Source organism: Crocodylus siamensis, chromosome 15 (genome assembly GCF_052110815.1).
Source record: "Crocodylus siamensis isolate JL-2025a chromosome 15, ASM5211081v1, whole genome shotgun sequence".
Classification (NCBI taxonomy): Eukaryota; Metazoa; Chordata; order Crocodylia; family Crocodylidae; genus Crocodylus; species Crocodylus siamensis.
This window is the reverse complement of record NC_143409.1, coordinates 42,430,015-42,455,587: the sequence shown is the minus strand read 5'-3', so window position 1 is coordinate 42,455,587 and position 25,573 is coordinate 42,430,015. Positions and strand designations below refer to the sequence as shown.

General features: G+C 55.1%; 2 protein-coding genes across 2 annotated transcripts in view; one reads left to right on the top strand and one right to left on the bottom strand.

Moving 5' to 3' along the window:
- Nucleotides 1–15,936: 15,936 nt before the first annotated feature.
- On the bottom strand, nucleotides 15,937–21,257 carry LOC149852483 (uncharacterized). Its single transcript, XM_090029044.1, has 11 exons — nucleotides 20,741–21,257; nucleotides 20,286–20,404; nucleotides 19,860–19,988; nucleotides 19,359–19,435; nucleotides 19,099–19,205; nucleotides 18,763–18,938; nucleotides 18,185–18,320; nucleotides 17,981–18,075; nucleotides 17,600–17,752; nucleotides 16,626–16,773; nucleotides 15,937–16,425 (listed from the first exon to the last, which is right to left on the bottom strand). Exons 1-11 carry the CDS (start codon nucleotides 21,255–21,257, stop codon nucleotides 16,364–16,366), a joined length of 1,719 nt encoding a protein of 572 aa, XP_089885170.1. The 3' UTR covers nucleotides 15,937–16,363.
- Nucleotides 21,258–22,780: 1,523 nt separating this feature from the next.
- The window catches only part of TBC1D21 (TBC1 domain family member 21), a 68,392-nt gene continuing 65,599 nt past the window's right edge, over nucleotides 22,781–25,573 (top strand). The window contains exons 1-2 of the mRNA XM_090028382.1: nucleotides 22,781–22,802; nucleotides 23,142–23,287. Of these exons, the coding sequence (XP_089884508.1) occupies nucleotides 22,781–22,802; nucleotides 23,142–23,287 (168 nt within the window). The remainder of the gene's footprint in view (nucleotides 22,803–23,141; nucleotides 23,288–25,573) is intronic.

Sequence of the window (25,573 nt, the reverse complement as noted above, 5' to 3'; positions counted from 1 at the left end):
CATCAACCACTGCCATTGCCACCCAAGCCCCAGACCCTGGTTGTTACTCTTCTGTCTAAAACATTCCCCCCCCCCCGGAGGCACTGCAGGATCTCTGCCTCTGGGAGCTCTCAAGGGCAGTTTAGACACATTTGTCCAGGATGCGTTAGACAGAAAGGGCTAGGAAACCTTCAGAGGTCCCTTCCAGCCCTATGACTCTGATTCAAAAATCTTTTTTTTTCTGTAGAGGTTGGGATAAGATGTAATGAGCATAGCTATTATTGTGGGGTTGGTTTCTCTGCTGTGTTGGATAATGGCCACTGGATACTGGGCAAGAAAAACCTCAGGGCTGATCCTGTCTGGCCAGCCTCAAGTTCCTTTCAGGCTCTTCCTTGCTTGGCTCTAGAAATAGCCTGAATTATTTCTGCTAAGCAGAGGTTTCCCCCTCCCTCTGTGAGAAGAGCATGCAGACTCCCAGGCTAACCCATGGCAGCCTTGGGCATTCTTCCTTTTCATCATTTTTTAAAATTATTATTATTAAAAACTCCAATTCCTCATTCAGGGGCTTGGCATCCGTCTGTTTCCTGACTTGGAAATATAGTTTCTAGGAAATTAGATTTGTGGCACTTCGCAGCGTTAATCTTTCTTGTGGCTGCTTGTCTCTATTTTCAGTCGTGCAAACAGATTTAATCCTTGTGTGGTTCATTCACCGACTGACCTGGATGGGGTTTTATTGTCAAAAGAAGCAGACTCGAAATGATTTTGCAGCTGGTGAGGTATAAATATTTTCTGCTCTTCATTATTACAGAGTAGAGGCAGTAAATATCTTGAGGGGAATCAGGAATCAAGAAGTCCCACAGCCTCTGGCCCAGTTCCCTGACTCCCATATACCTTGGCCTGTATTTGTGGATCCTAGGTGTTAAAAGATTGTTCTGAACTACATTCGACTGCAGTAGGGAGGCTAAATGACTTGGACAAGGTCAGCCACAAAGCTGGTAGCAGAGCAGGGCCTTGAATGCAGATCGGTCAAGTCCAGTGTCCTGACCACAAGACTATCATTTCACTCTAGTGACTTCCTGCAGTAGGTGGCATCCACCTTACTTTTTCTAAAACGTCACATACACAACTTCATTGGCTGTGAAGCTGTCTGTATTGTGGATCCCAATGTATACGCACACTGGGGAGCTAGGATTTGGACCTTCAGCCCCAGACCACAAACCTGAGATGGTTCAGCTTGGCGGGGGGGGGTCTCTTTGGCTAGATAGGAGCAAGTCCCTGTCTGTCTTCTGAGTGAAATGGTAAAGGACATCATTGCACACATCCATGTACCACTGTCCCATGGGACTTTTTTGTGTGCCCTGTGATGTGCCAAAAGGTCTAGGGTCCCTTAGCTTCTTCTCATGATCACCTCTTGGCCAAACTGCCCAGTTGTGGCCTTGGCTCCACCATGATCCGCTGGCTGGGAAATTGGCTTCGTGGTTGGACCCAGAGGGTTGTGATTGATGGCAGTCACTCATCATGGTGCCCTGTGACCAGTGGGGTCCCTCAAGGCTCAGTTCTGGGGCCCATACTGTTCAACATCTTCATTAACGATGTGGACATTGGAGTCAGGAATGGACTGGCCAAGTTCGCCGATGACACCAAACTTTGGGGCAAAGCATCCACGCCAGAAGATAGGCGGGTGATCCAGGCTGACCTGGACAAGCTCAGCAAATGGGCAGACGAGAACCTCATGGTGTTTAACACCGAAAAATGCAAGGTTCTCCACCTTGGGAGGAAAAACCTGCAGCACCCTTATAGGCTCGGCAGTGCTACGTTGGTTAGCACTACAGAAGAAAAAGACTTGGGGGTCATCATTGACCACAAGATGAACATGAGCCTCCAATGCGATGCTGCGGCTAGTAAAGCGACCATAATGCTGGTGTGCATCCATAGATGCTTCTCGAGCAAATCCTGGGACGTCATTCTCCCCTTGTGCTCGGCCTTGGTGAGGCCACAGCTGGAGTACTGCGTCCAGTTTTGGGCTCCACAATTCAAAAAGGATGTGGAGAAGCTTGAGAGAGTGCAGAGGAGAGCCACGCGCATGATCAGAGGTCAGGAAAACAGATCTTACGATGACAGGCTGAGAGACATGGGACTTTTTAGCCTGGAAAAGCGCAGGCTCAGGGGTGATCTGATGGCCACCTATAAGTTTATCAGGGGTGACCACCAGGATCTGGGGGAACGTCTGTTCACCAGAGTGCCCCAAGGGATGACGAGGTCGAACGGTCACAAACTCCTGCAAGACTGTTTCCGGCTGGACATAAGGAAGAATTTCTTTCCTGTCCGAGCCCCCAAGGTCTGGAACAGTCTGCCAGCGGAGGTGGTTCAAGCACCTACATTGAACACCTTCAAGAGCAAATTGGATGCTGATCTTGCTGGGATCCTATGACCCCAGCTGACTTTCTGCCCTTTGGGCAGGGGGCTGGACTCGATGATCTCCTGAGGTCCCTTCCAGCCCTAATGTCTATGAAATCTATGAAATCATAAGTCATGTGCCCCGGCCCCCTCACCATTTTGGTTCCCCTTCTCTCATCATAAGATAGAACAGATAGAGTCTATTCCTTGAAGAAGGAACTTGGAAGTTCCTGGGGACTGCACAGCTGGTAACATCCAACTCTTGGTTTATTATAGATACCTATTGGAGAACATTAAGAGACTGAGGTTCAGGTCCCTACTCCAAGAAGAAGACTTGAACTCAAGACTCCCATGTCCTTGACAACAAAGTTTCCTAAAAATTCTCTTGACTCTCCAGTGGGAACTGCCCCACTTTGCATGTGTAATCAAGTGTTTGCTGGCCCAAGTGACTTGCGGTGTAGCCTGATGATTAAGGCACTTCCTTAACGTGTAGGAGATTTGGGTTCAAATCTGTTGTCCAAACAAGAAGCACTTGAGAGTCTGTCACTATGAAGGGGTGTGCTGTGACAACTGGCTGTCAGCTATTCAGAGCAGTGTTTAGGGGTGAAGGTCATTCTCAGTTGTTTTAGAGGTCATAAATACGTGACTTCACAATTTTTGTGAAAATATTTTACGGGCCTTAGTTTTGATTCCAGTGTAGAATGAAGCCAAATAACATGACTGTGAATGGGATCCTTTTTTTCCCCCGTTGCTTTTTCTCATCACTCGTGTGATATTTTGAGGGCCCAGCAAAGGAGGATAGACTTGCCTTTATTTGAAGAATCAAAGCCTTGGACTAGGGAGGAATAGATTTAGCTCTGTGATAGACACCTTGGGCAAGTTAGCTGTATTCACTTGTATACCACATACCCTCCCCCAAAAAATTAGTCTTCAAAAATTGGGGCACATGCTTTAAGCAAGGAAGCTGATCTTCTGCCCAGAATAGCAGCAGTGGCATTTTTATTCAGGGAGCACTGAGGGAGTCAGTTGATTTCATGGCTCATTGTAATCTAATTGCCCTTCACTCAGCAGCTGCCAACAACCCCCTCTCTTTTTTAATGGTCTTTATGTTTCGATAATCTAGCCAACCTTTCTTCTTAAAATTTTGTTTTCTGTTAGCTAAAAATAGTCTGCAGGCCTTTTAAATAAGAGAAAGCATACCAGAATAGCCTTTTTTTTTTTCAAAATCTGCCCATGGAGTTTTATCTGCAGCAGCACCTATAGTTTCAGCTTTTGGCAGAGCAGTCAAGGGATGCTAACAATTCAGCTCGCAAAGTGTTCAAACTAACTTTTGGTTGAGCAGGAGAGAGAGGGTGAGTGAGCAGAAGAGCAGGCTCTCTCTGCTCTGTGCAGCTGTTACTTTGAAAAGATCTTTTTTTTAATTAATTCTGCCTTCCTCAAAACAAGGTGCTTGTCATATGTAGGGACATATGGTACTTGAGAAAATATGGTATTTTATGTCTTTGGGCCTCTGCTTTTTATCTATAAAATGGCCAACCCAGGGAAAAGTTACTCCTGTCTCATCCATTTATATTGTAAGACCTTCAGGACACAAACTTAAGTGTGTTTCGTCTGTGGACAGCACTGTGGCACTAGCATAATAAAAACCAGCAACAGTCCTTTAAATAAGTTAGAGGTCCTCAGAGTAGAAAGTTTGTCTGCATCGGGCTACTTTTATTGTCTGCTTTCAGCTGTAATCAGACCTTAGCGACAGATTCCTTTCATCCAAGGTCATTGCTGTTGTGCCAAAGACCAGCGAGGTAGTGCAATGAAAGGACACAAGGAAACATGTAGGTGAAGCCCGGTGCTATTTTTAAGCCACTGAGAGAAGTGAGCAACAAGCTGCCAACTGCCCATTGTTAGCTGGCACCCACACTCCCTCATCTGAGCTGGCTCAATGCACTCCTCCCTGACCGGAGAGAATTAGTCAGGTCATGCCACACAAGCAGTCAGCAAAGATGCAGCAAACACTGACTCCATCACGTCAGCAGCACAGAGTAGGCAAGACAAGGAGAGGGTAATACGGACCAAGCTGGTGGGGAGAAGGTGTTGGCAGGGGTTGCTCGCCTTCAGAGTGCTGTTTCTTTCTTAGGCTGAGCAAAAATGGTTGAGCAGTCGTGGTAAGACGCTTGCAGTGAAACCAGCCAGTTGGAGTAATGAACCGGGATGCTTTTCCCTGGATGTAAATTGGATGCTCTTCCCCTTCACTGGACTGCATGCTTTTCCTTCTGTGATAAGAAAAGCTTAAGTGTCACTTCCCTGCTATGCTCCAGGAGAAAGAAAACTCCTCTAAATCCATTGGAGACGCAGCAGATGTCGGACAAGCAGCTAGGGCTTTAATTCTGACCTCCAGGGTAGGGGTCCTCTGGGAGGGAAGGATCTTCCATGGTTTATGGCTGGGATCTGCTGCTCTGAAGGCATGTTAAAGGGAAATTGGATTGTTGAATTCTACTCAAGACCAGAGCTCACTGCATAGCAGATCCTGCAGGGCTTGGATTGTCCAGTGAAGGGCTTTAGAGGGAAATCTAGGTGATGGATCCTACCACAGGTTTTCTTGTCCATAGCAGTGGGGTGGTTTTCAACCTTTTTTCATTTGTGGACACCTAAAAACTTTCAAATGGAGGTGAGGACCCCTTTGGAAATTGTGACTGGAGGTGTGGAGCCCTTTGAACTGTGAGTGTTCACATACTATTGATTGATCAGTCATCTTTCACAGATCTACGGGCCCACCAGGGGACAGTCGCCAAATCTTTCTTCATGGTTAGATAAGAAGAGGTCCCAGAGCCTTGAAACCTGGGGTTTGATATGGAAAACAGAGTATATAGTCCAGCCATGGGAAGATAGGGAAGAGAGGTGTGTGGGGGTGTGCTGAGGAGATGCATGGAGCAGGTGGCAGTGTGGAGTCTCCTTGGACTCGGGCAACCTGGGGCCTGCCACTAGCTGACCTTGGCAGAGTCCCTTTTCTTCTCTTCACCTCTGTTTCCTCACCTGAAAAAAAAAAGCTGCAATGTCCTTCCCCTTGCTGCCCAAGTTGTTCTGTCAGCTGTTTTGAGACCTCTAGGACAGAAATGCTGCACCACAGCTAGGTATTACTTTACTGATTCTCAAGCTCGAGACTGATGGTGGTGACTGCCAGCAACATCTTGCTACGTCAGGCCAGGTAACAGAGGAGGCATCTCTTGGCCCTCAAGAAATATGGAGACTCACTCTACTTACACACTTAGGGTCACAAATTTACAGTGTAAAGAAGTCACGGTCTTAAACTTGACCACTACACTAGCCAGTCTTGAGCTCAGAGTCGTTAGGTGCATTCCCAGCAGCTTTACAGTGAGCTCCTAGATCTACCCAGGTGGTGAAAGAGAGTGATTCTCAGGGTTTCTGGCTAGCTTCAGATGTGCCTTTGATCCAAAGTACCCTACGGTCTGCCAGATGCTTCCAAACCCTATGAACTCTTTTCTCCTTGGCACTGGATTTGAACTATTTCTGGCTCTGCTGCTTATTTAGTGTCCCTCCTGCCTCACTCTGTGACTCAGTTTCCCCTGTCAACCTGGTCCATTCAAACGACAAGCTCTGAGGCAGCAACTGCCTCTTATTCTGAATAGTGCCTCTCCCTGTATAAGATCCTGATCTCTTGTATGGCTTGCAGGTATCTGCAAATCATTTCTCTGAGTACCTGTTGGGAAAGTGGGGAGCCCAAGAAGTATATCACTGCCTCTCCTGAAACCTCATGACTGATTTCTCTGTCTTGTCTGTGTCTGGTGCTGGGGGTAAATGGCAACAGCATTTATCTATCAGAAAGGATGACGTGGGGCTAGAAGAAAAAAAGGAGCTGGCCCTTCTGCAAGAAGCATGCACCAGATCATGCTTTATCTGTGTTTACAGGCTGTTAAGTTGCTGTAATTAAACAAGGCTTCTGTTTTTTCTTTTGCTCTTCCTTACCCTGTCCCTTGCCCTGCTGGAGGGCTAGATGCCTCCAGAAAGCATCATTTTTGACACAGATTATGTTCTCTGGCCAGGAGAGGTGATGGGGTATGTCTGGAGAGGGCATGTTGCTAATTGCAAAGCCTAGTGAAGCATGAAGATGCAGAGAATAGGAGCCCTATTGCTGTGCTCCACACTGAACACCATAAAGGCAATATTGGCCAGGTGGTATCGGAAAGAGAGACCCTCCCAGCTCTGAGCTGTGCTGGGCACAACATAAACCAGAATAATTAGGGCTCGGGGTTTAACTGTTAAATATCCCAGATTTTTGGCAAGTTACCTCACTGATGATTAATAACACAGCAGCAACCAGAGATCTCGTTGTGATAGGTGATGGAATGGCCTCTAGAAATAAACAGCACTTGCAGTGAAAAATGTATCATCTCCTAAACAGGACTAGGAAGCAAGGCCCAGACCAATGTTAGTGTGACTTATTTAGGACTCCACTCCTGCGTGCTAGTCCAGGTTTCTTCCCACACTCCTCTCTGTATATAAGGAGGAGCACTGATCCTTCTTCTCTGGCCTCCCTCTGTCTGTTCAAGCTGCAGGCTCTCTCTTTATAGACTGCATAAATCAATAGGGTGTTAATCTTAGTTGGGGGTGACTAACTGCAACTGTAATACAAATAGGTTTATGGCCAGGCTATTAGAAGAAACAAAGTAGGGCAGCTTTCAAGTATTTAAACCATGGCCAGATCCAGAAGTGGGTGCAAATTGACAAGCCCTCACTTGACTTACTTTGGGCCATCCTTTTGGGGTTGCGACACCTCCACCCTGACCTGCAGTAGGGTCTGAGACTCCAGTTTTCCTGAGGAGACCGAGACCCATCTCGAATCAATCGCAGCACAAGATCCCTTCTCTGCCAAAGCCCCTCCAATCCAGGTTACAGCTCCCGTTATCCCAGTCCAGGACCTCTGCCGAACATCAGTTCCCCCAGTTGTGCCAGAGTCTGGCCTGGTTTTGTGCTATAGATGGGTGCACTCCCCTCAGGGAGCAAGACTTCTCCCTACCTCTTCGCATCCACAAAGCCACAGAAATAAAGGCACAGCTCTGCTGACTTGTTTCCAGTTATTTGCTTTTATGCATTGCAAACAGCCAAAAGATATTGCCTTCTTTGTGACAGGATATTAGCTGGGTCTTATTTCAAGTCTCCATGTCCTTTGTGTTTGACTCCATGGTAGACCATCCAGTTAATTTCCATACTTCTTCCAGCTGTTTAAAGGTTATAGGACATGGGGGAAATTCACAGATTATGGTTCTGTAACTACCAGCAATTTTCGGCTATGACCATTCAGTTCTTTAATAAATGCGTCATGGATTTCTCTCTCTCTTCTCATGTGTTTTGGGAGTTTAGGCAAGCTTTGGCACCCATGAATGGCTGACAACTTGGGGCAGGGTTAGCATGTGACTGCCACACAGCGAAAAAGCTGAGGTGTTGGTAGGTGGAAAGGAGATGCAGCTGCTTTGTTTGGGCTGTCAGATAAGGGGGAGAGCTTCTCTAGGCCTTGGACTGAGCAAAGTCAGTGTGGCGTCCAGTGATCTTTGCAGTGGAACCAAACCACCACAAAGTGCTGACATGGGCATTTTGTACCCCACTGCCATTCTTCTGGTATTATCAAAAGTAGCATAATGAGGGGTGGGTGAGCATGGCACAAGCTCTGGGCACTATGTGGGGGGACAGGATGCCAGAATGGAGGCAGGAGGGCTAAAGGCTGTGGCCACGGAGGGCAGGAATCTCCTTTTCAGCCCCCTGCAACACCTTCCCTTCCCATTGCGGGAGATGCTGCAGTTGCTGCAGGCTTGGCCAGCAGCCTGGGAGTAACATTACTGGATACACAGCCCCTCTTGCATCCCTGCAGCCATTTATCTTGTTGCCACATTCAACATTTCACATTGCTGCTTGGGATGGGAATCATCATCAGCTGCAGCAGGGCAGCTTAAGAGGGTTCATACACCTGTGAGCTGCCCCATGAACTCCATAGCCGCAGTCTGCACTGATACCACCCCTGTAGCAGCAGCAGCTATTTCTTGCTGGCCTAGGACACAACCCCTGCCAGTTATGCCTCTGATTATCAATAGGAATATGGTTTTTGGCAAGATAACTTTCACAGCAGAGGGCTGCAGGGGAGAGAGGAAACAATATTTGTGGAAGGGTTCCCGATATAAGTGGCTTTCACTATACCAACATAAATACCAGCTTAAAATCAGCATTTCCTGCTATTGTGCACAGCTTGATGGGAAGCATGTTCGGGAAAGCTAATAGCCTCTATTCCTTCCTGTATCTCACAGTGCTGGCTCAACTATACATCTTCTGATCCAATTGGCCTCTCTTCTGACTGAGTGGTATGGTACTTCCTATAAAAGCTACAGGGTTGGGTGTGCATCACGAGAAAAAGTAGGATTTTAGTGTTATGCTAATATAATAAAAGGCTTAGTACTTCCGTCTGTCTGTCCGTAATGCTGGGGGCCAACTACGCATGCGCCCTGGAGAGGGTGGGCAGCAATTGGCTGCATGGGCCCTGCAGGGAGCCAAAGGCAGAGGGAGCCCTTAGACTTTAAAACTATACTCGCTTCCCCTGGCTCCTGTCAAAGGTGAAAGGAGGCAGGGGCAGTAGGACACACGAGGAGCCTCAGCAGGACGGAGCAGTTCAGCCCGCCCTGCCCCCAGGAATTTGCACTCCCTGCCTGCAGCACTGTCAGTACCACGTGGCCCAGCTGCATTGCTGAAGCGGAGAGCACGGAGCCACCAATAGGGTGTGTGTTGGGAGTGGGGGGGTGGATATGTGTGGGGTGTGCATGTATGTGGAGCCAGGGGCAAAGCGGGTGGGTTGGTGTGTGTGTGTGCAGCCAGGGGTAGCATGGGTGGATAGGTGTGGGTGTCCATTCAGGGGCAGAGTGGGACAGTGGGTATGGGTGTGCAGCCAGGGGCAGCGTGGGTGAGTAGGTTTGGTTATGGACCCGGGGCAGAGTGGAAGGGTGGGTTTGGGCGTGCAGCCATGGGCAGAGTGGCTGGGTGGGTGTGCATGGGGGTGTGAGGGTGTTCATGGAATGAGTCCCACATGCACTCCCCACCATACACATGCACTAGGGGTGTGTGAAACAGGCCCTATTTGATTCAGATTCGACCTGAATAGGGGACAGTGATTCGATTCGTTGAGTCAGATCACTGTCCTTGATTCAATTTGGCGAGATACGAATCTGAAGATTCGATGCTGATTCAGAGAATCAGCGATTCAGACATAGGTACAGCTTTAAATGTTTTTTCTACATACCTCGAGGTACCAGGTGCAGCTCGTGATTGCTGCAATGCTGGGGCAGATGGAGCATCCCACAGGAGTGCAGGGGGGGCCCCGGCGTGCTCAGCAGCCAACCTGGAAGTGGACCGGAAGTACTTCCAGTCCACTAATGGGTCTGCTTGGGAGCGTGCTGGCCCCACACCCTGTGCCCGCTTGGCTCGGTGATTGGCTCTGGGGGGGGACCCCGGGTACCACCCTGGACCCAGGAGGCACCAGTCGCCAAGCCAGGAGGGTGAGGGGGAGTACAGGGGTGGGGAGGCCTGTGCGCTCCCCAGCAGTCCTGGAAGTGGACCAGAAGTGCTTCTGGTCCACTTCCGGATCTGCTCCCGAGCGTGTTTGGAAGCCCCCATGCTCCTGTGGGTTGCTCCATGCGGCCCAGCACCGCAGCATTCACAAGCCGCCTGCTATCTAGAGATATGTAGAAAAAACATTTAAAGCTGTGTCTATGTCCAAATTGCCAATTCTTTCTGAATCTCTCCAAATTGATTCAGAGGGTTCCAGTTCAATTCAGAGAGATTAAAGGGTCCTATGATTCGATTCGGGTTCAGAGATTCAGTCACTGATATGCAGGTTTGTTACAGCAGTCAAAGAAACTGTGACTTTGAAGTAAACGTGAAATTGCAAATAGGCGAGAAACAAAGCAGCATCTAATTTAGTGGCTTTGTTTCCTACACGCACACATATATACATGTATACGTGTATGTGTGTGTGTGTGTGTGTGTGTATGTATATATACAGTAAAAGCTGCGTTATCCAGCACCTTAGAAAGTGGCATGCTCCATTAAACCAGCATGCCAGCCAACGTGGCAAAAGTGAAACCAGAATTGCCCACGGTGGCGCTTCCATTTTTCACCGAACCCCCATGGCCCGGGCAGGGCAAAGCATCCTCTGAGATAACCGGCATATTTGGTTATCTGGCACCCCACATTCCTCATGGGTGCCAGATAACATAGCTGTATTAGAACTGTGCAAAGCTTCAAGTGCTGATTCGATTTGGAGGAGGTTCAGCCTGATTTGGAGGCCAAATCTCAAAATCCGATTGGAAGCAGGGGACCAATTAAAAGGTCTGAATCAATTCAAAGCTCTCCGAATCTTCGGAAAAGATTTGGAGAGCTTCGATTAATGTGAACAGTCCCCGGTGGCTGCAGCAGGGAGCTGCAGCCGGACTCAGAGCTGGTAGGGGGGGGGCCTGGAGGAGGGGGGAGGGGACCATGGCAGGTACCCCTGCAGGTGCCAGCCCCTGCCCACTCCCACAACCCCGCCATGGCTGTCCTGCCCGCCCCAGCTCCAGCCCTTTAAGAAAAAAGAGTCACGAAAAATCCCGGGACTCTCCAGCTCCTGCAGCAGCCTTGGGGCTTTGGGGGGCTCATGGAAGAGCCCCCCACATGGCGTGAGGAAGTGGGGTTAGTGGGGATTGCCCCCCACTGGGCTGGAACAGTGAGTCCGGAGTTTTTGGGTTGTTTTTTTCTTAAAGGGCCGGAGCTGGGGGAGGCGAGACAGCGGGGGGGGGGGGAGTGATGGGGGCTGGGGGTTCAGGGAGGAGTTGGGGGGCTCGTGGAGAGCCCTCCATGCAGCATGGGGCAGTGGGGGGCAGCAGAAATCACTCCCCCCCACCCCGGCCGGCAGCACCCTCTGAGTCAGGGCTTTTCTTTCCCCAAGTGCCAGAAGCTGCAGTGAGCGGGTCAGCCGTTGCCGGGCTGGGAGAGCGGGCGAGGGATGGGGCCTGTGTGATTTAGAGATTCGGATGATCTGGCAGCAGCTGAATCTCCGAAGCAGATTCGGCCAAGTCAGTTCGGGACAGTGATTCAAATCACTGAACCAAATCACTGTCCCCCAAACTGGCCAAAGCTGAAGTGAATGCTACCTGCTTTGCACAGCCCTAAGTGTATATACATGTATATGTATGTGTGTGTGTATAGGAAACAAATCCGCTAGATTAGATGCTTCCTTCTTTCTTGCCTGTTTGCAGGATTTCATATTTACTTCAAAGTCACAGTGTCTTTAACTGCCTTAACAAACTCGCATATCAGTGGCAGGAATCTTGTTTACCAGTTTGTTAATCCCTGCATCATTTTATAATCTAGCTCTATCTAGCCTAGGGTTTTCTCCTACTGTCTCTCAATGTAGTACCTGAAGCCTAATTCCTCAGTGGTTTTAGGCATAAAACTCTCATGGAAATCAAATGGAGTTAAACACCTAAATCATTTTTTTAGGATCTGGACTGGGAGGGGGAGTGTTGCAATATAAAAGTGATAGCAATAGCCAAGTTTGTACTGGATTCCATGGCGTTTCTGCGTAACGTGATGCAGTTTTCTTGGTGGAAAACTCTCTAGTGTGCATAGAGCCACGTGTGCCATGCATCTGGGGTGCTGAAACTAAGCAAGTGCCATCTCATGTGTGGGTCTCGCATGGATATGTTCACCTCTTCCTCTCTCTTCTCTGCTAATGATGCTGGGACTCAAACGCAGATGGCACAGGCAGATCAGGATATGAGGCTTGTCCTTGCCCTGTATCTCCAAATTCTGGGAAGACAAAAGCTGGAGGGGTGTTATACTTGTCAGTTCAGCAAAACCTCTGTGATGCAGCATCACCCTCCCATGGAGTGGGGCTCTTTCAGCTTTCAGAGTGCCCCCGAGATCAACCTGTAGCACTCCAGAGGTTTGCTGGTGACCTGGTGAGCCCCACCTTGGCAAGGCTTAGTGCTTATCCAACACATCCTACTGCAGAGGCAGTTCCTTTAATGATGTATTGATTTCCTGGGGAGCGCTTTCCTCTGCTGTTGAGTGCTTTCAGAAATTAAGGGAATGAAGAAATAAACAAGAGGACCTGCCTGCATCTCAGCAGGGGAATTACCTGGGTCTTGCAAATGTTATGCCCCAACTTCTACTTCTGTCCAAACCTGAGCTCAGGGAACGTAAGGAGAAAGTAGGGGTAGGAGCCATACGGAGGTAACCTGGGTTTCAGTCTCAGCTATGAGCCATCACTACTTCAGCAGGTCCAATGATGTTTTGAAGTCTGTAGGACTTTTCCTTCCAGAGCAGATGGCCAGTTTAGCAAAGAGACTAAAATACTTCAGAACAAAGCATTACTATGATTTTTTTTCACCCAAGGGTACGAGGCACGCAAGGCAAAGGTATACAACACAGAGTCCTGCACATGTATCCCATTACCTTTCTCTCCATATAGCCACATTTAACTTATTTTCCATTTTTTTAAAATGGGAGTAACAGCCTGTATTGCTTGCCACATGCACCCTCTGTTTTGAAGACTTCTTCCCAGCCTAGCAGGTTTTTCACTGGCATAGCCTCTGGCCATTCATGCAACCCTTCCCCTCTTCTTCAGGCTAACCCCTAGGAAGGGTTGCAATGCCTTTTGCTATTAGGCTCAGGCTTGGAAAGGGTAAAGCATCCTAGCCTTGATGGAGACAACAGTAACTCCTCTTTGAAATGATGGCTCAGCCATTGTTATCTTTTTGAAGCTGTGTACCAGAGGCTCTCTTATCTGGGTCATAGTTTCACCCATCCCGCTTAGTTCTTTAACAAACTCTTTACACACTTTTTGGATTTAACCCCACATATTCAGACAGGCACCAAAGCAAAACAACAGGGGAAATAGAGTTATATGTATATCATGAACTCAATGTAAATGTCTTCCCGGTCAGTCGCATTGAACATGATTAACTATTTTATTGCTGCGTGCCTGGAAGAAGGGCCCATCCTATAACAAAATCTGACTGAGGTGGAGCCATGTAAATGACAGACATTTAGGAGAAGGGAGGGAGAGGGGAGAACTGGTAGACAGACTATAAATTGAGGTCAGCCTGAAACGTTTTAGGTGACCAAGAACAGATTGTTTTGTTTCCTGCTCCCCACTCTTCCCCAGCCCTTAAAAATTGATTTCAGATGCTGTGCCAGAGATGGGCACATTTTAGCACTGTCTATATAATATGACAGTGTTGGTTTGATTGCGGGTTTAAGCAGCAGCCCCACTGGGGAGACCTGAGCACAAATTTCAAAGCGCTCTGGCTAGCTGCTCCAAAAGCACATCTGGCTCCACACCGGGGGTGGGCAACTTTTTTTGACCGGAGAGCCAAAAAACCACAACGTCAACCTCCGAAGGTGGCCCAGGGCAGGCCGCACCGCGTGTTTCAGGCTGCTCATAATCATGCCTGTCGCTTTTTTTTAATTTTTATTTTGATTCCGGCATCAGACAGCTGTGGCAGCGGGAGCGGGCCCGGCCGGCCCGAGGGCGCAGCCTGGCTGGGGCAGGGCCCCGAGGGGAGCTGCGGCCGGCGAGCTGAGGCGCTGTACCCCCCGAGCCCGGGCGCCGCTGGGCCCCCGCCCGCCACAGCTGAGGCAGCAGAGCCGGGGCAGCGCCGCTTCCCGCCCGCCCGGGCCGGCTGCCCGCGGCGCCGCCCGCGCCCTGCCCCGCCCCGCCCCGCCCCTCCCCCCGGCGGGGGCAGCTCCCGCGCGGGCAGCCCGGGGGCCGGGCGAGCACGCCCCGCCCTGCCTGCGGCCCTGGCTCCGCCCCGGCTGCCCCAGTGCTGGGACTGGGGGTGCACAGGAGAGCCCGACGCGGCAACTTACTCCACCCCACTCATGTTTCTTTGCATGGAGAATGACTCCATGTGCCACCAATGGCACGCGCCCCGGGGGGGCCGACTCCTGCCCTAACCCTAGATCAGGTTACCCGCGGGGCAGGCTGCCGGAGGAACTTGCTTGCAAAGGCCCCAAACCCCGCGGCAGGAGGTCCTGAGATCCCCAAGCAGCCCTGGAGCAAGAAGCTCCCTCCCAGCCCCAAGCCTCACCCCGGTGCAAGGAGCCCTCCCAAACCCAACCCAGGTGGGGGCCAAGGGACCCTCCCACATATGTTACCCGAGTCGCACCTACCTACCTGCGTCCAAAATATGACTCCAGGAGGCAACGGCAGCCAAGGGTTAACCTGGAGGAGACATGAGAAAGCAGAGGCAAAGGGAAACCACAATGAGCCGCTGGGAAAGCTATGGGTCTGCCTGGAGTCGGGCCAGGGGGCAAAACCAGAGCAGGAGGGGAGTGAAGGGGCGGTAAGGAGCAGGAACTCGCCTCAGCCCGGGCGAGGAGACTGGGGCCTGGGTCTGGCTTTTACGGGCTGCAGAGAGGCTGGGGCGCTGCCGGTGGCTCCAGGGGAACGGTGCCCTGATTGCCTCCCTGAGCCCAGCCGGCACCGGGGCCCTGCTCGGGACTGCCTGCACGTGCCCCTTGTTCTGGGGATGCCTTGCCCCAGCTCTTCATGGCAACCAGCTGGGTCCAGGGTTTTGGCTTAGCCCCACGGCATGAAGTGTGTTGCTAGGCCCCAAAACACCTGCACTGACCCGGGCGGGGGGATTTCTAGCTGCCCGAACATCCCAGCAGCGAGACAAGCCTTTCCACTCTGCCAGTGTCCAAGAGAAAGACGCCTCTAACCCTTTCCCATTCTCTGCCCCTCACATATACTCACACCTGGACCCCAGGTTTGAGACCTCGCCCTGACAAAGAGACCTCGAGCAGCGCCATGACAGGAACGGGCTCGGACAGCCCCCAAACCCCAATGTCGAGCCCAGCCGGGAGATCCCAGGACGCCCCAACAGCCCTGGAGCAAAAGGAGCCCTCCACCATGAAAGCCTGACCCCACACGTGGTGACCCCTCCCAGCCCAACCCTGTGTCCTACATCCACCTCCACCAGTTCTACAGAAGCACAAGCCACGTCCGAAACTTTCCTCCCCCCTAATCCTCACCCCACTTCGGGCTGCTCCACGAGCCCCCGGCAGGGCACCCCAAGCAGCCTGAGGGCAGGACCTACTTTGGGAAGCCCCAGCATTCAGCCCTGCAGCTCCGGCCCTACCCGCCAAAGCAGCCCTGCAGGACACCAAGGCCCCGCGCTCAAGCATCGCTCCACTGCGAGGCCAGTCCTGGGCACATGCAGGCTCTTTCATTTGGATTAGGACTTCAGGAGACTGCCAGCCTTAACAACCAACAGCTTTCCGGATTAATATTGCTTTCCACATGAAGAGAAGACCAACATCAACGCTTATTACAAAAACAAACTTAATCTTACTTTATTATTATTATTATTCTAACTTTACGCTTATTCTAAAACTACTATTTACTCCTGGACCCTGATTCTCCTTGGTGCCTTGGGTCCGTTGCCTCTCCCGGCACGGCCTTCGAAGGATTGTCCCTTCGGGGGGAGCGCTCAGGCAGCTGCTAACACAACAGAGGCCGCGATGGTCTGACTTTGCCCCAGCACCTCAGAGGAAGGCAAAAAACCCCCAGATGATACTTCCATGGAGGAGGGGGGGAAAAATTCCTTCCTGGCCCCAAGTGGCGACCGGCAAAAGCCCTGAGGCAGGGGTCACATAATGCCACCTGCACCACACGAGTGTCCTCCAATGGGCAACCTGGCGACCACGAAGGCACGGTGTCTGTTCTTTCGCGCCCCTTGGCATGGCAGGGCTGACAGATGAAGTTGTTGAACCCTTCACCCACGAGGGGCTTCTCAGGCTGCGTCCCTGGGGACAAGCTAAAGTCTGTGGGGAGGACAGCTGTGAGCGGGTGGCTCTGCTCGGTCGGTGACTTGTGCGGTGGCTTCGGCACTGTTGCAGGATGTCTGCGCAGCCGCCAGGCTCCCGGTGAGGGGCTAGATGTCCTCATCGCTCATGGAGGGGCTCTTGTGCTCCTGATGGTTAGGAGCTCTCTCTGCACAGGAAGAAAAGGCAGGGAGCGTTAAATACGGGCAGAGCTACACTGACACAAGGCCCTGCTCTGAGGAAATGGGGACTGAAAGCTTGCCTAGGACACGGAGACAAGACTAGTTGAACAAGGGACAAAAAAATAGTCCACCCTTAGCTCTCGGCACGGACGCAGCTGAACACCTTTAGGCATCACAGCCCAGCCGGGCTGGAGCTGAGCACAGTACCTGCAGGAGGCCCCGGGGGCTGCTGGAGAGAGGAGAGGGGGCCGGAGGAGCAGGCCAGCAGGCTGTGTCCTTGCAGCTCCTTGGGCGGCTCATGGCAGCACTTCACGAGGACCAGCTTCCTCACGATCCTGCCAGGGACGTCTTCCTCCTGCAGGGGCACAAGAGCCAGTCAGAGCCTCTGCTGCGCACGTGGAGTACAGGGATGGTGGGATGGGTCACGGCCCTGGGACCCAACCTCCATGACAGACTCTTCTCGTACCCCCGAGAGACCCCAGCCCACGGCAGCCCGGGCTGCTGCCCCTCTCCCCACACACCGCCCTGGCACCGCCCCACCATGCGCCCACGTGGGGAAGCCGAGACTCTGCTCCAGCCTCCCCCCAGGCCCCAGCCAGCGCTTAGCCCACGGGGCAGGGACTGGGCTGCAACCAAGGGGAGGTGGCAGCAGCCCAGTGAAGTGCGGGCAGGTTCCTGCAGGGACTTTTGTGCTAGAGTCGTGGGAAAGGCAGGGGATGGCAGCCGGGGACAACAGGGCAGATGGGCAGGGCCGACTGGCTGAACACTGTGCTCTCCCTAGGGCAAGCACAGACCCAGGGGCAGCAGGGGAAATGCCCCCCAGCCTGTGATCCCAGCGCCCAGCCTTTCCATGTCTGCAGCCGAATCCATCTTCAGCATGCCGCCTGCGACTGGGCTGGCTCTGAGGAGGCGGAGGGGCAGGCCCATGGGCACGTCTGGGCCTAGGAGCAAGCTTCAGCCTCTGCTGGCAAGACCTGGGGGTCACCGAATCTTGGGCTTTATATACATAGCTCACGATTCAGTTCATGTATATGGTGCGAATCAACCCCGTCTTATGCTAGAGCTCACACTCCCGTGGCTAATGACCTCTCTCTGCTCCTTGCGATGGGGGAGAGCAACAAGACGTGGCACAGAGGCGAGGGGCCCTTTCCCAGTCCCCTGCAATGGAGGCGGCTGCTAACCTTGTCCCCGATCAGGAGGCTGGTCTCCCCCAGGATGGCATAGAGGAAGACCAGTGCAGCTGTTTTCATGTGCATCCGCCCATGGTGAATTTCCAGAATGGTCCGCTGCAGGAACGATCTCTTTTGTTCCCAGGACAAGATCTTTCTCAGCACCTGAAAGCAAGAGGACGCAAGGCTTGGTGCATCTTGGAGCCAGGCTCCATCTCTGGGGCCTGGGACCATGTCGCTCTGCAGGCTTGCAAGGCTCTACCCCACCGCAGGAAGATCCCTGCGAGCTGGAGAGAAGCAGCAGGCCTTTCTCCAGAGCCCAGCATGCAGCCACGCCAAGCAGACACAGCCGCAGCCCTGCAGCTTGGCACGCACTGGGCGCAGCATCCTCACCTCTCCAACTCTCGCCAGGTCCCTGTAGCACTGGGCCTGGCTCGGCTCCAGCTGGCACTCGCCAAACAGCTCCTCTGCCCCTCGCGTGTCTTGGCCTGTGACAAGCGGAGACAGGAGGCTCTGAGCTGCCGTCCTAGCTTGGGATCAGGGTTTGGGGGGGCACCGTTTGCATCATGGTCCAGCGCTCTGGGCGGGTCTCCTTACCCCTCTGGTGCAGGAGGATTCGAGTGAGCCGGTACAAACTCTCCATGGTGTTGCAGCCGATGGTCTCCTCTGGGTCACCAATGGACAGACCCAGGCGCTCTGCCATGTCCCCCACCTCAGGCACGTCAGGGCAGCCCTAAGCAGAGGCAGAGGAGGGGCAGTCCATGCCAGTCCTACCTTCTCAAACCTGCAGGTTCCCCAAGGCCATCGCCCTCTTTCCATTTCCCCCCTCCCCCTGCCCACCATTACAAAGCAGGAGAGGGCCAGATATCATAGCGCCAGGGCATGAAATCCTTCTGTCCCCACAGGGACCTGGAGCCCGGGCACTGGGTCAGCACCCAGCGTGATTCCCCGTGCCTGCTGCTCTGGGGCGACAAAAGCTCCTGGACCGCGGGGGTGGGGTAGGGGCAGTGCACCTGGAGCAGGCCATGGAAAAGAGACCCCAAAAGAGAGCCAGGGGGCACCGATGAGACAGGACCACAGCCCTGGAGTGCAGCTCACTTCCCAGCTCTGACTCCTCTCTCCCAGGAGGGTCCTGACAACGGCAGGGGCAGGACACGGGGGTCGGGGTCACTGACCTCAAGCTGTGGGAGTAGGAGGGCAGCGAAGGACACGAGGGTGGTCCCTGCCCTCATGCGCAGGGCTCGGTGCTGCGCATCCATCGCCTCCATCCCGAATGTGAATTGCTGCGGGCGGAAGACCTCAAGATCAGTGGGCACACGCCCCTGCTGTACAGACCAGCCGTGTCTGCCGCCTCCTTGGGGCCCAGGCTTGGAGCCGGCCCTTCATGCTCGGCCTTACAGCTCCAAAGGCGTTGAGAGAGGCTTGTGCAGATCACGGGGCTGCAGGCCGTCCGTCCCCGAGCCCAGCCCCTCTGTATCCTGCTCACCTCCCACGAGACGGGGCAGGGGGACCGACAAGGTTGCTGATGTTGTCGCGCTCTATGGCCCCGAAAGTCGTGGATGCTGCAGCTCGCAGGAGGCACGGCTGCAGGAAGGGGTCCAGGCACATGTGCAGGTCGCTGTCAGGAGAGAGCAGCCTGTGTGACACTGAGCTGTGCGGGGTAGGGCTGGCACTGGGCTTGGCAGGAAAGAGCCAGGGAACCTGGGCCTGAGCAGCGGGGATCCCCCTGGCCCGTGGCACAGCTAGCCCAGTCGGGCAGAGGTCCTGCTACCTGAGGCACCAGATGGCAGCTATGATGTCTGGGATGGCGTCTGCTAGACCTTCCTTGGGGACATCCTCCATCAGCTCCTGTGAGACCCAAAGGGAAGGGCGAGGTTGGGGCCCCACAGGCCACAGCCCCGTCCCGCATGGGAGACCCCCCAGGGCTGCAGGCGCAGGCACCACGATCCGCCCACCCCATTGGGGTGCCTCACACATCCCCCTGCCCCCCACCCCACTGGGAAGGTCCTCCCCCTCCCATGGCCACTCAGACGTGTCACTCCAACCCCCCACCCTCCCTGATCACGCCCTCATCTGCCCTCCACACGCACGATTGCCCCCGGCCTCTCCCAGGGTTTCCTGTCTCTGCTGCCCCAGCCCAACGCCCGGGCCCCGGCGCGCCTGCCCTTCTCTCCCCGGTCCAGCTCCATCTCTCCCCTCCCCCCTGGCCTCAAGAAACTGTTTCCCCTCTCTTCCCCTCTCCCCGCACCGTCCCGTCCTACCTCCTACTCACCACGATCTTCTTGGGCATGGATGCTTTCCAGCCCTGCAGCTCCACAGCCTCACGTCCCCTCTGCTGCACGGCTGCCTGCAGGGTGAGGCGCTCCTGCAGCAGGCGCTGTCCATCCTTCCTGCGCTGCGTCTGCCAGGAGCGGGACCGGGGTAAAGGGAGGCTCTGAGCCAGGGACCTCCCTGTCCTCCCCAAACCCGCTGTGGGTCTCAGGCCTTTTGGGACCCCCATGCTGCTGACATGAGTCTCCTCCTGGGCAGGTGCCGCGAGGAGCAGGGCAGTGTCTGTGGTGGGAGGGGACCCAGGTGGCGCTTCACAAAGGCACCTACCCCGAGCACTGCCCGCGGGTGAGCGTCTCCGCTTGTCAGCTCTGGGGCAGCGGGATGGGCTCCCCCAGGGAGGGAACAGAGGACTGAGCGGGTTTCCTACCTCCCTGCAGTCCTGGAGGCACTGGGTGACACTGAGTGCAGCTTCCTGCGGGGTCCCCTGATCTTCCTCCTCCTGGTCTTCCTCCTCCGGCATCTCCTCCGTGGCCATATGGGGAATCACTGGAGCCAGAAGGAAAGTGGGAGGTCGAGTCCTTTGCCCCCCAGGGTAAGAAATGTGAGGTGTGGGGGGCAGAGATGGGGTCGTGCTCCCTTCCCTACCTAAGAGCAGATGGGACTGTCCCTGCTGCCCTGGGAGGTCCCTGCCCCCCCACAAGTGACTCTGCCTCCGCCTTCATCCACCCCCACCAAGGCCACCCCACGCACGGGGACCTGGAGGTCGTGCAGCGCAGCCCCCTCGCCTTGCCCAGGATCCCCCTGCCTGGCCCTGCATGGGATCTGACTTTCCCCCCTGGTTGAATGGCCCTGAGACTTGGTGGCCCCAGCACGTCCCCTCACTGGTGCAGCTGGCGCCAGGGGCCGGGGGGCTCGCGGACTCCAGGGAACCGTGCAAGTGCGCGGAGGAGGAGCTGCAGCTCAGGCTGGGGCTGATGTACGATGGGTTCAGCTCCTGCCCCAGGGAGGCTGGGCCCTCCTCCGTGCCTCTGCAGGGGCCTGGCTCCGCATGGCGGGCTGCAGGGCCGGGCTCCAGGCTGCTCGAGGCGCTGGGCAGGAGGACGCACGGCTCTTCTGCCCGGCGCTCCTCTCCTCTGGGCTCCCGCCTGCCCGGGCGCACCCCGGGCCACCTCCACTTGCACCTGGAGGCAGTGGGCTCCTTCAAAGCCTCTTTGGCACCGGGACGTGCTGGTTTTTTACACCAGCACATGGGGCACAGCCACGTCTTCGCCTGGATGGGCCCCTCCTCTTCATGGCTGGGGGGGCCCAGATGTTGCTGCCCAGGCTCCCTGCTCTGATCTCCTGCCACAAAGCCCACCTTGGCGGTCCTCCTCCTCAGCACCCGCCTCAGCCTGTCCATCCTGGCACCGAGCAGGAGAAGTCATCAGCTGGGCCTCAAGGCACCCCCTCTACCCCCGTCTGCCCCCCGCCCCTCCTGCTCTCCAGCAGACAGGCAGGTGTCCCCTGCATTCCCCCCATGCCGCCAGCATCCTTATCACTGGGGATCCTGGGCAGGAAAAGCCCTGGGCTCAGGGGGAATGACCGGCAGGCAGCTGGTTTGGACACAGCTCCTCCCCTGACTGGCGGCTCCATGCGACTGGCTGTGGGCTGAAGCCCCCGGGAGTGCCAGGCTGAGGAGGGCAGGGGCCCCTTCCCTGGCACCTGTGATGCCCATCAGCGGCACAGCTTTGGGCTCCCTGCCCACTCCGGCTGGGCGGCACTGGCTGAACTGGGAGGGGGGGAGCTGCTGTACCTGGGGATGTTTCCAACCCCGTGGAGCTGGTGTGAAAGAGCATCAGGGCCGCAGTCGCCACCTTGGAGCGGGGTGGATTTTCCTCCCCTTTCTGCAGTGCCCTGCACAGACCAGGGGGGCCCGCAGCACTGCTGCCCCTCACTTGCGCGGGGGGCTGGAGCGCTGCTGGGCGGGTGCTCAAAGGCCCTCGGGATGCCGTGCACTCCTCCCTCTGCTCCGGTGCTGGGGCCTCCTGCCTCGCCTCTGGGGAACGTCCTCGCCGCCTGGGGCCGCGGTCGCTGCCTTCACAAGGCGATGACGCCTACCCCTGAAAGGGACTAGAGCATCCTCTTTGAAGCTATCTTCTGGCATAGTCTCTTCCCCTATAACACATCTGCACCTCTCCTCCCGCCCTCCCTTTGCCCTCTCTTTTCTTGTGCACTCCAGGAGTCCTGTCCCCCCACACCTTCCCTTTCAGGCCCTTGTCTGCCATTAAAGGAAACTCTGGCCGCCCTCCGGCACATTTTTTCCACCTCAGGGCTGCTACTGCCTTCTCCCTGGACCTCGTCTCCATGTCTTTCATGACCCGGGAAAGCCCGACTACCCTGCTCTGCAACAACAGAAACCATGGCGCTCACAATAATGTCGGAGGAACCAGTGTTTTAATCCACACTGGCTGTGCACTGCAACACCCGTGCAGGAAAAGGTGGTCTGAGGAGGCGGGGGTGTCCTGCAGAGGCTGCCCAGCTCCTGCCTCCTATGCGCAGAGCTGGCAGGGAGCATCACTCGGCCCCTGGCTCCAAAGGCAGGCTCTTGTCGGCTCCGTCTCCTTTCTGCACATTTTTTCCTAATGCAGCCACAAGCCTGGAAGCAGAAGAGCCCCTTGCTCCCCTCCCACATCTCCCGGTGCCGCAGCCTCCGGCAGCTTGGCCTAAGAACCTCATCCTTACCTGCTCACTCGGGGGTGAGAGATCAGGAGCGAAAGCCTTCCTGACCCCAGTTCTCCTGTCGCTCTCTACACGGTGCGCATCGATCACTAAAAGGAAGAAGATGGAAATTTAAAATTGCACAAAATACTTGTGCCCCTGGACTGTGATTTCAACAACAAAATGAATCCTCGGGCGTTGGAAGTGATCTGGGTTTGTGCCTCGATGCTGTGCTTCTTGAAAAGAGGTGAGACCCCACATCTAGGGGCCTGCGGCGCGGCCGCTGCGCCGGGCACGGCTCCATTTCCTTGCTCCGGGCTTCACACAGAGACAAACCACCCCCGAGAGAAAGGCAGTGCCCAGGTGCCCACTCCTGGCTCGTCACAACCTGCAGGATCGGGCACCGCTGCCCTCCCCGGTCCCATTGCCGGTGGGGCTGGTGCACCTCGCACCCCGTCGGGCCACGGCCCCCAGGGGCACCTCGTGCAGGGGCAGGAGGGCGCCGGCCCCCGACTCTGTCACGTCTGGCTCAGAAAACGCCTGGGGCAAGAGGCCTCATCTCGACACCTGCGTTGCCCTCGGGCAGGGGCACAGGAGGGGCAGTGCTCTCCGCACCCGACGTACCCGTCTCTGCAGACCCCAGCACCCAGCAGCGCCGCTCCGGCCTCCACCGCCAACTGCCTGGAGTCCCGCGGCACCGCCATGATGCGAACGCTGCCGCGGCAACGCCTGGCAACTGGCCCCATCGCCCCCCCACACCCTCCCAAACCCAGTGCCACAGCCCCCCAAACATCACCCCGCATCCGGCCTGGAGAGCTGCGCTGCCTGAACCCCACGGGAAGAGAAACCCTTCCCCCCCAACGTCTGACCCCATGGCTAAGAGCCCTCCCACCCCAGCCCCCACGGGGGGGGCCCCCAAGGTCCATCGCTTTCACTGGTATCACCGACTGCCCGACTCGCCTCTGCCCGAAACATAGTGCTGAGGCTCCTACCACAGCAAGCAGAAAGGCAGCTCCAGCCCTGCCCCTTCCCTAACCTGAATCCGAACCCGAAACGGAGCCGGAACAGCCCAAAGCGAAACTGCAGGAAGGGACCACGAGCAGCCTGACCACAGGTGTTACCTTGAAGTGCCTAAAAACTCACAGAAACCCAGCACACACGGCTCTGCAAGACACACACACACACACACACACACACACACACACACACACACACACACACACACACACACACACACACACACACACACACACACACACACACACACACACACACACACACACACAGAGAGAGTAAGACCGCATTTTTCCGGCGAGTGAGACTTTCTACATAGAAGACACAAATGACTAACATTTTTTTGTAATAAAATTAACCGTGTTATCAGTGTTTGACTTTCAGGCCATGATTTGGCTTTCTTCTCCTTCTAAAATGACAACAGCCCTTCCCAAGGGAAGTCTTTGCGGGGCCAGAGAAGGAACTTCTTGTGGCAAAGGTCAGGGGTCAGTGCTTGCGGTCCCAGGATGGGGAGCAGGGGATGGGGCTCAGCTCATCTGCACAGGTTAAACAGCCTCCACCCAAAATAATTGCCCGCCCCGACGTAATCCTAGATCAAGTGCTCCAGCAGCCAGACCGCAGCGACCCAGCTGCAGCAACAGGCTAGCAAAGCCCCCAAACCCCGTGGCAGAGCCCCACCAGGAGGTCTTGAGATCCCCAAACAGCCCTGGAGCAAAAGGCTCCCTCCCACAGCCAAGCCTCACGCCACTGCTAGGAGCCCTCCCAACCCAACCCAGGGGAGGGGGTGCAGTGACCCTGGCACTTACATTAGCCAAGTCAGACCTGCCTACTTGTGTCCAAAATGTACTCCAAGAGGCCGACCCATCCCAAGCACAGACACAGCTCAGCACTTGTCCCGTTCTCTAACCCTGACCCTAGCCATAGCTCGTGCTGCTCCAGCAGCTCCTGGCCAGCGTGCGAGAAGCCTGAGCAGAGGACATGTTCGGCAGGGAGGTGTGAGTGGTGTAGCCCAGGAGCTGCTTTCCCAAACCAAGCGGGTAGGCCAAACCAGCTCCCCAAGGAGCTAGGGTTTGCAGGGGTTGGGTTCGGCAGTGATGGGCAAGGCAGGATGACCTGGGCTCCCCATTCAAAGCCCGAGACAACAGAAGTCAAGGGACAACTTTTTGCAGAAGTGCAAAACCGGAGGCGAACGGCAGAGGAGAATCAGGAGGAGGGAACGCCACACATGTGCCTGGAGCAGCGCAAGGAAGCAAAGCCAGAGCAGCAGGGAAGTGAATGGGCAGGAAGGAGCAATAACTGTCTCCTTTGCCCAGACCAGGAGACTGAGGCCTGGGCCTGGCTTTTAATGGCTGCAGGGGTGGGCTGCCCGTGGCTGCAGGGGAACGGCTGGCCGTATTGCCTCCCTGAGCCCAGCTGGCACTGGGGCCCTGCTCTGGGCTTGCTGGAGGTGGCCCTTGTTCATGCCCCAGCTCTCGCTAGTGACCGCATGGGTCCGGGGGTCTGGCCTGGCATCATCGCAGGAAGTGACTTAGGCCCCAAAATTACTTCATGAAGCCCAGCCAGGAGATTTTTACCTGCTGAAACATCCCTGTAGGGAGAGAAACCCTTCGGCCCCACAAGCTGATGGCGAAAGACAGCTCTAACCCTTTCCCATGCTCTGCCTCTCACGCACATCACCCCGAATCCCAGCTCAGAGATCTTGCCCCCACAAGACCTCGCGCAGCACCATGACTGCAACTGACCCGGGCAGCACCCAAACCCCTACACAAAGCCCAGCACGGACATCCCAGGACACCCCAACAGCCCTGGAGCAAAAGGAAACCTCCACCACGAGGACCTGACCTCACACATGGGGGCACCTCCCAACCCAGCCCTATGCCCTACAGCCATCTCCACCAGTTCCCGCAACACCCAACCAGAAAGACACCTCTAAACCGTGCCTCATGTCTAATCCTAACCCCAGCTCCAGCTGCTCCTAAACCCCCAGGCACGACAGCCCAAGGA